Source organism: Cornus florida, unplaced genomic scaffold (assembly GCF_030987335.1).
Source record: "Cornus florida cultivar Cherokee Brave unplaced genomic scaffold, ASM3098733v1 CherokeeBrave_3.0.0_Hap2_Chr01, whole genome shotgun sequence".
Taxonomy (NCBI): domain Eukaryota; kingdom Viridiplantae; phylum Streptophyta; class Magnoliopsida; order Cornales; family Cornaceae; genus Cornus; species Cornus florida.
Window position 1 is genome coordinate 116503637 of NW_026775571.1, and position 9327 is coordinate 116512963.

At 35.0% G+C, this 9327-nt stretch overlaps 1 protein-coding gene across 1 annotated transcript; it reads left to right on the forward strand.

The window, feature by feature from the left end:
* The first annotated feature begins 3782 nt into the window (after positions 1 to 3782).
* LOC132316295 (dof zinc finger protein DOF1.4) lies at positions 3783 to 5894 on the forward strand. Its single transcript, XM_059814801.1, has 2 exons — positions 3783 to 3967; positions 4155 to 5894. Exons 1-2 carry the CDS (start codon positions 3908 to 3910, stop codon positions 5223 to 5225), a joined length of 1131 nt encoding a protein of 376 aa, XP_059670784.1. The 5' UTR covers positions 3783 to 3907; the 3' UTR covers positions 5226 to 5894.
* Positions 5895 to 9327: the final 3433 nt, after the last annotated feature.

A 9327-nucleotide genomic window follows, 5' to 3' on the forward strand; every position in this document is an offset into this window, starting at 1 on the left:
ATATGTATATATCACAAGTGGTTATGAGCTGCTTATAAATCATCATCATAAACATGCACTTGTTTTCCACATTTTGTCAATCACTGCTGGATCACAAGCTATAAAATGTCCCTTTCACTTCATCCATTCCTTACAACATCAAAAGCGTTTAGCACATATTTTTGAACCACTAAAATCATACAGTGTTACAGTATAAGTCGTATTACAGTATTCAAAAGTTTTTTTTTTTTTTTTTTCTTTCTGAATAGCATTCGTAAGTTAGGCACATATACAATTATATTTATGTCCATCCCCCACTTACATCGAAAAGAACTGACTTTAAAACCCTATATCATTTTTTTTTTCTTCATATATAATAGAAGGACCCCACCTTTTTTTTTTTCTTGGGTTGCTATTTTGTAGATATTGATTAATAGCCAAATATAAGTGAGTTTCTTATCATGTAAAAAAATAAAATAAATAATAATAATGGCAATTTATGAACGAATGTTGTTATATGTGGATTCTGTATACAGTATTTTATTTTTAGGTGAATGAATGGTTAAATTATCTCCAAAACCCTCCTTTTATAATCATAAAATAGACTAGTTGGTCACTGCCTTGGTGCCATTTGTTGCAACATTTGAGCTAGCATGTAAACACTATGACCGTCTATTTAACCTTTTAAACTATATATATCAGAAAGTACGGTGTGAAGTACATGATAGATGAGTCACCAAAAAACATATACACACAATTAATTTATTAATATATCTATATATATTGGACATCATAAAATTAGACATTAGACATATATTTCCATTGTAAACAGTCTAAATAAAGGATAAATTAAGCACAACTCTTTTTTCTTTGGATGATAAAACAAACACACACGTTTTTTAAAACGCTCGGACTCAAATTCCTCCTCTCTTTTTTGAAGACGATGAGATTATATTATTAGGTCAAAGATCCTTTAATAAAACAAAACTCTAATAGGAGCATATATATATATATATATATATATATATATGATGGAGCACATCACATAGTCTCATAATTGCACTAGCGACGACAAAGAAAAGCAGAATATATGTGGGGCAACCCAAAATGAGCACTAAGAAGTGTATAGTTATTATCAGGAATTGATATAGCAAAGTGAGTTTGTCCAAAGAAGTAGAAAAAACGAAACTAAATGGAGAGTGAGATCTTTGTCTGCACATTGTTTGGGGTGCAATGTGGTCAGCCTTAATTTGATGGGTACTGTTTGGCTTTGGATTTGATGCTGTATTGGTGTGGCTGTGTACGTGGTCCCAATTACTATCTAGTCCTCCTCTTATTTCTGACTCGACTCACTAGTGCCTCGGTCTTCTTCCTCTTCCCTTCTCTTTAACGTGCGCGTTGGGTTTCTTTCATGTTAGCCAAATTGGAATCTCTTGTCTAGTGGTGGCCCTGGTGAGTGAGTGTGAAGTTTGAGGTGTGGGTTTGGTAGGACCCACCTCCACCTCTGATTTGACCAATACCATTCCCCACACACACACTCTCTCTCTCTCTCTGTTTTGTAGTTTGTATAGTTTTGTACTTTGTATAGTATATACACAATACACACACAAACACATTAATATATATAGATATATATGTATGTGTTCCTACCATGGTCCATGACCTACTTGCACATTAGTTCCAGACTTCCACGTTATATCACACAAATCTCCACTAGCTACTTTGGTATTTGATTTAGGTCTAAATTGACTAGACGATGTCATGCTCAGTAGTGATATACCTAAGTTTGCTTGGTTGAATTTGAATGGAGCGCAAATTAAGTTTTTAAGTAATTACTTTCAATGATTTAAAATAAATGTTTTTTTGGGAAAGTGTAACTTATAATTTTTTAAAAGAGACATTCGTTTTGGGATAGACGGAGTACTTAGTACTCTAACACTATTGATTAGAATTGTTTATGTTTATTCTAGTTTAAATTTGTTATTAGCCAAGTTGATATCAGAACTATTCTTAAGATTCATGTTCATATTTATCATGGTAAAGTTTTACCGTGACTGTCAACATACTTAATGGATTCATCTTCCTTTATTTGAGCTTAGAACCAGATGTGTAAAGAATACTGACGAATTTAGCTCCGGAGTCTAATCTAAAATTTATTTTTGTTGGCAAATATTTGGCTCTCATCTATTTACTATTACAATGTTTTGCATCATTTGGGTCAATTTTTAATTTTTCATATCTTCTACTCGTTATAGAATTTGTCCACTATATGCAGCTAGTTTCTTGAGGGATTATAATTAACATTTTATAATCACATGCAGGACAATTCTAGCTACGTTGATACTTAATTTATAAGCCTCGCTGAAGTAATATTAGTGTTGAAGAAACTTGGCCGGCTAATATATATGCAATTGAGTTTGAAACATAAAGCTTGAGCTTGGGTTCCCCAGATAAACAAAATGGCGGTAACTAATATTATAATTTTAGCATAAGATCAAAATTAAATATATACCTAGGGAGAGGACTGGACTGGGGGGTATAATGATGGGATGTTAGGGGGAAAGGAAAATCCCTTGGGAGACTACAAAATCCGTTTGTTCCCCGGCCCTAACAATGCTTTGCTTTTTCTTGCTTTTTGCTTAGGAGCTGAGCTGCTCACCACATGGGTCTGGAACTTATACATGGTACAAAATAATCCCACATAATACATACTATAATATATATATATATATATATATAGCATATACTGGAGTATATGACTGACGCCATTAATGTGTTTTTTTTTCCTAACCAAAGGGGGATGAGAAAGGGAAAGAAGAAGAAGCACAACAACAGCCTCGCGATTAAAGCGTGGTCATTACCATATTTGTGTACGAGATGTAGACTCCCACATGCTCTCTCTTGTCCCTTTCTCTTCAAATTTTCACCATACAACTAATAGTGTAAAAAAAAACAAGTAAACAATTTTTTTCAGGAAATTAACAATTGAACAATCTTCTTCCCAATATATAATTGTAGCTCTTTTCCACTTAGTTGGAATCAAGATTACAATTGTGAGTGATGAGATTTGTGTGACATATAAAACCTGTGTTGTACGTATCGCAAAAGATTCGTATTTCTCTTCAATTTCTGAATGATTCGGTATAAAATTCATGCGAGAGGAGTATAATATATGTAAATACAAGCTCAACTGTACACTAAGGAAACATGATTTATGAAATTTCCATGACATAAATTTGATAGATGTGATGGTTAGGGTCTAATAATTCATGTTTTATTAAGAAATCAAACGCAATTAGTCTCCGTCAACTTGTTAAAAACTAATTATTATCCGGAAATTTAATATATGAAAAGGAATTTGTTGTGGAGGAGGAAGATACAAAAACTATTTTGGTGGGTACAAATAGTAATATTATGCTTTAATTATATATAATGATAATTTTAATATAATTAATTATAATAAAGAAAGTAGAAGTGGGATTTGCTGTGTTACTGTCTCGAGTATTGTGCTCTAGGGATTCCCTCTATCTATATATCTATATAGTATATCTCTAACAAAGGAATGGATGTTACATAGTAAAGTCGGGTTCTGAAATGTCATGTAAATTGTTCTCTTTCTCGAACCACTCGAGATTCATCTGCTATATGCTTACTTTACCTGTGTGTCCTATCTTGGACTTGGAATGTCTTTTTATTTTTTTATTTTTTTTTCAATTTCATTAAAAAATTAATCTCATTTTATTCTAGATCAGACCCATCACGTGAAATTCAAATTAAACAATTATGAAAGATCAATTTCCCTAATAAAATCTCTCTAGATTTCTCTCTCTCTCTCTCTAAAAACCCCATCGAGAAGGACTCACTCACGTAGCCACTTGCTCTTTTGTCTGTTAACTGTTTGTTCTAGTGAATCCATTGAGGAAAGGAAATGTTGGGTAACTGTGAGAAGATGGTAGTGATCTCTTCAACTACCAACGGGTGGCCACAGGTTTAACACACACTCTCTCTCTCTCACACACACAGTCACACACACAATTATTAGACAAAACATGACTGATGACCCCATTTTTGTTTGGTAGCTCTTGGAAGAGAATATAAGTGTTGTGTTGTTATTTTTACCCTAAAAACACCACCTTGAAACAACTCTTTCTTTTTTGTTTTTCTCTTTGGTGCAGAATCATCATCAGATAATAGATGAGAAAGCAGGATTGATGGCTTCAACAGGTAGCAGGGTTATGGATCAGAAAACAAGCCAAGAGTCTCAAAACCAACAACAACAACAACAACAAGCCCTCAAGTGTCCTCGATGTGATTCATCAAACACCAAGTTCTGTTACTACAACAACTACAGTTTGTCTCAGCCAAGGCACTTCTGCAAGGCCTGTAAGCGTTATTGGACTAGAGGTGGAACCCTAAGGAATGTTCCAGTTGGTGGTGGATGTAGGAAGAACAAGAGGGTGAAGAGACCAGCCTCATCAGCTGGCGATGCAGTACCAGCTTCATCATCAATATCAACTCCAAACCCTAATATTAATCTTCATCATCAACCCGGCGGCCAGATCGATATATCTTCAACCTCAAACCATAATCTTAACCCTTTGTTTTATGGTTTACCCACTAATCCTTCTCATGATCAGCTCAGTCTTCCATATCCCTGCAGGTTCAACTCTAGGGTTTCAAACATTGAAACTGTTTCTTCTTATCATCATGATCTTCATCCACAATTCAATAATCTGGGATTAGGGTTTCCAACTGGAGGACTTGTATCTGCAGGTGATCATCATCATCATCATCATCGAAACAACGGGTATAATCATCCCACTGATCAAATCCAAGATGTTGTCACTTCAAATTCATTTCTTTCGAGTTACAATTCCATATTTGGATCTTCAACACTCACTTCTACTTCAGCACCAACAATGGCTTCTCTCATAGCTTCTAGCCTTCAGCAGCAAAAGTCTATTCGTGCTTCAGCTAACAATTTTCATGGATTAGTGCCCTATGAAGAGCTTCAAATGGTGGGGAGCGGAAAAGGCGGAAATATTAATGCAATGAAGGAAGTGAAAATGGAAGAAGGCGGGCAATACAAGTTGGATTGGAATGTTTCTAATTGCCAGCAGAATCAAATTGAGCAGATCAACTCGACGTCCAATCCTTCGCTTTATAATTGGAATCCAACATCTGCAGCAGCTGGTGCTTGGCTTGATCCTGCGAACATGGGGCCTTCTGTCCCTTCTCTGATCTAGCAAAGCCAATTCAGCTTCATTTTCTGCTTAATCTCCCTCTTTTTTTTTTTTTTTTAAATCAACTTAATTGGTGTTTTTTCAGCTAGCTAGTTAGTTTTTTGTTGCTTGACTTCTTTCATAGTGATTACATGGCTACTTTGGGATGGAATTACCAACAACAAAAAAAAAAAAATGGAGAATTTTCGATGAGAGGAGAGTTGGATCGGAGCGATCATGTCAGCTGCAAAAAAGGATCAGCCTGTTGCTTTTACTATCAAGGTTGAGAAATCAAATTTGCTCTGAGAGGAACCTCGGATCCTATTCGTCTCATTGACCCGGGTTTAATTTGTCATCATCAACTACACAGTGTAGAAGGGCTACTTAATTGCTTTGAAGAACTTGGGTGGAATTTCCTGGTCCAGTGAGTTGCTTTTAGCTTTGTATGTATATATATGCATGACACTGCCTTTCTTAATTTCTAATGTATTAATTTCGGTATTTATTATTAGCTAGGTTGGAGGGGTTGGGGGTTCTTTAAGAAAACATGTTGAAGTAGATCCTCTAAGAAAAGTTCTATGAGGATCAGCTATTAATTACTTTTTTATTTTTTGAATTTTCTTTTTTGTTATTTGAGGGTTAAAGGGATTGGTATATTAATGGTATAGAGAAGAGGGAGATTTGTTTTCTCAATATGGGTATTTTGTTTATTAATTTGGATTTCATGTCGCCTATGTGTTGTTAGCTTTGTTAATCTTGTGCTGTTAATTGCTAGCAATTATGTTTAATTTTAGGAATGCTTTAATTATGTTACATTCACTTTGTAAATTGAACTTGCTATGCACCTATTAATTTGATGATAAATATAATGAATGCATAAAATGTGTGTGATTATATATATCTATCCAAGGTTGTGTGTATAGTGCATACGTATTTATGTAAGAACGAAGAGGTATATAGGGGGAGGAATTGGTTTACGTAAGTTGGATTTTAACTGTCAGGAAATATATATAGTAGCATATATTTGGAGTAACGCCTTGGATATGTATATGTGAAATTTGGTAGTTGTAGTACTGCAAATGTGCAACAACAGTTCTTCTCTAGCTAGTAGGAGAGAGATTCCTAAATTCCTGTGTGTGTGTCTATACATATATATATATATATATATATATGTATATATATCCCCACACAATTGCAACCAAAATGGTTTTGAAGTTATCATTTGGAGTTTTGGATAGATGACAATTTGGTGTGAACACCTAATATAAATGCACTCTTTGAAAGCTGCTGTTACACTTGTATTAATTCAGCTTTTACACTGTACTAAAATTAACTTTTGTTTCCATGCCTGACTGACAAAAAAGTTACTGGATTTTAAGCCACTTAGAGTGGTAGTGATGAGAGCATTTGGACGTAAGAAATAGATCATTCAGTTATTCTTTTATATACTTTGTGTTCCAATTGATTAATTAGCTAGGGTGTTTAATTCATTTTTGGTTGTCACATTTGGGAGCTTCAAAAGATATTAGGAATGGGTTGTCAAAAACCTATTTGGAGTTTTGAGTATATATTGCATTGGATGCCGATTTTTCATATATAAATGTAACTAATGTTTCTCATTCACCACCCATGACCCAATAGCATGTTGCCACCAGAAGCAGAAACCCGTATTTCTTTAAGAGAATCGCCTAATTGGCCTAGTGATCGGGGTTGCCATAGGGCTTAAGAGTTTGCTTGGGAACTGAAATGCTAATGCATCATGACTTAAAACCAGTGGAATACAAATTTAAAATGCTACTAATAGATTTTACAAATATATCTTGCTAGTGGAAACAAAGATGAAGTCTTTATTTTATTTTATTTTCCCATAGCTAGTCTTAAGAACAATATAAGGTTTGTGATTACTTTTTAGTCCTTATCACTGTGTTTTCCTTTTTTCCTGTGTTTGATTGTAATGTGTGTGAAAATAGGACTACCTATATGTACATAATTATAAAATGCCGTTTATATACCTGCTTATTTAAGAGTTTGTTGTGCATTTTCCTTAGAAATGGCAAATAAATTTAAAAAATTCAACCAAACAAAAGAAATAACAAGAAAAATAATATTTTCATTTAAAATTTTCATATTAAAATATATTTGGTTTATAAAATTTTATGCTGAAAGAACTGAAGCATAAAAAAGAATAAAAACTATTTTTGGTGGCTCTGGTTCGCCTTAATTTCCTATATAGATTGCATACATGCTCACGGTTTCGTTAGTGTACAGAGTGGAAAGGATTAGTTAAAATGTGGTCTACGTTTTTTTGCTGGTACTTTTAAGTACAAAATATGCATGGCATTTTTTTTACCGGGAAATTCAAGCAATTTGATATACATGGCATGTTGATGATACATGAGCTCGGGTTCTGTTACATTGAACGCAGCCTAAGAAATCCATGTAATGGTTTCCTGCCTAGAGAAATGACCCACATGATCCTCAAACCCCATATGCCACAAAATTCCACATAGAGTTACTGATATGGATGCTGTGGTGTTAAATGAATAGCGTATTTGACCACTGCTAGTCAAAATAGTAAGGGTAGTTTGGATATTTGAATAAATGCGAAGTATTTTTTTTTTTTATTGAACGGGTAAGTGTAATGAGTGGACGTTTGTCCATTTATTCAAAAGATCGAACTATTGGGTAGTGTTACATACTCACCTATTTATACCCAATCATTTTCTCATCCGATTCCGATGTGGAACAAATGACCTTTGTTACATTCTCCCCCACCCCAACTGCAATGCCCTCGTTGCGGTTCGCGCCACCCTGCCTACTCGGGGTGCTCACCCGGACGTCTTCCGGACCATGCGCTTGGCGTGGCACCGGATTAAGGACTGAGTTTGGCTCTGATACCAACTATAATGGGTGGACGCTTACCCATTTACCCAAAAGCTCGAACTATTAGATGGTGCTGCATATCTACCCATTTATACCCAATCACTTTCCTATCTGATTCCGATAGGGACAAATGACCCTTGTTATAGTAAGCTTGTATTAAAAGAAGAAAATATATGTACAACACAACAATCAAGTCACTGCAAGAAGAGCTTCAGCAAACATAAACCACTCAATGTGACACCTTAAATAAGGAAACATGATTGTCTGTGAGCAAACTCATAGTTGTGACACCCCTCGAATCTGAGACATGGGTTGATCAGGCCCAAGCCCGAACCCGAGGGAATATCAAACAATTAATATTTAAAAACGAATACGGAATACAAAACTGAATTATGAAATAAATATTAAAGCTGAAAAGAATTCTAATTATAAAATACTCAAAAGTTAATAATGTTAAAATCCAATAATCCAGAATAAAACAACTCGGGAATCCATCTTGTGGACCCCTATTAATATTCCAAACTGAAACTGAAACAACTGAAATAAAATCTAAAGCTAAACATAGAAAGTAGTCCTACATAGTCGGAGGAATGAGTGTCTGTATCTGCTCTGCACAACCAAGCTCTAACCCTGGAACTGACGAGCACCTGAAAAAAATAAGAGAGTGGGTCAGGCCCACATGCAAGTCCTATTCTACTACGATTCATACAGAAATCCGATACGCAGATACATCATAGATAGCTCAACAATATCTAGAGTAGTCTATATATGTATAAGTACACACTATAAGACGTTCACTAGTCCAATAGGTCTGTCTCAGCCTGAGTAGAGACACCATGCAAATCGCACAAAATGTGGTCATGAGTACCTAGACCTACCAGGGAACAGCACCTCTATCCAGATATCCATCCTAGGTGATATACGCACCATAACCATGGTCCTAAGACTCAAGCTCATATCATGGTACCATAATAATGCATATAAAGTCCGTTCAAGGTATGTCATTCAAAATGTTTATTGACCTGACACATAGTTATAAGTAGGACTTAACCTTTGTAGTTAATCCATCTTATTTCAGAATTGGTAGGACTTAGTGTTTTGAACTAATCCGTCCCTAGTATAGGTAAGTCTTAGTGTTTTGAACTAAGTCATCCCTAATATGCCACCGTCCCATACCGGTGCATATACATGTATATAAGTAGGACTTAACTTTTATAATTAATCCAACTTATTTCGGAATAGG

What these genes read in the sequence shown, in the direction of transcription:
- LOC132316295 (XM_059814801.1), top strand. Translation starts at nt 3,908, where the DNA reads ATGTTGGGTAACTGTGAGAAGATGGTAGTGATCTCTTCAACTACCAAC. An exon ending in CTACCAACGGGTGGCCACAG is followed by an intron (nt 3,968 to 4,154) that starts GTTTAACACACA and finishes TCTTTGGTGCAG; the next exon opens with AATCATCATCAGATAATAGA.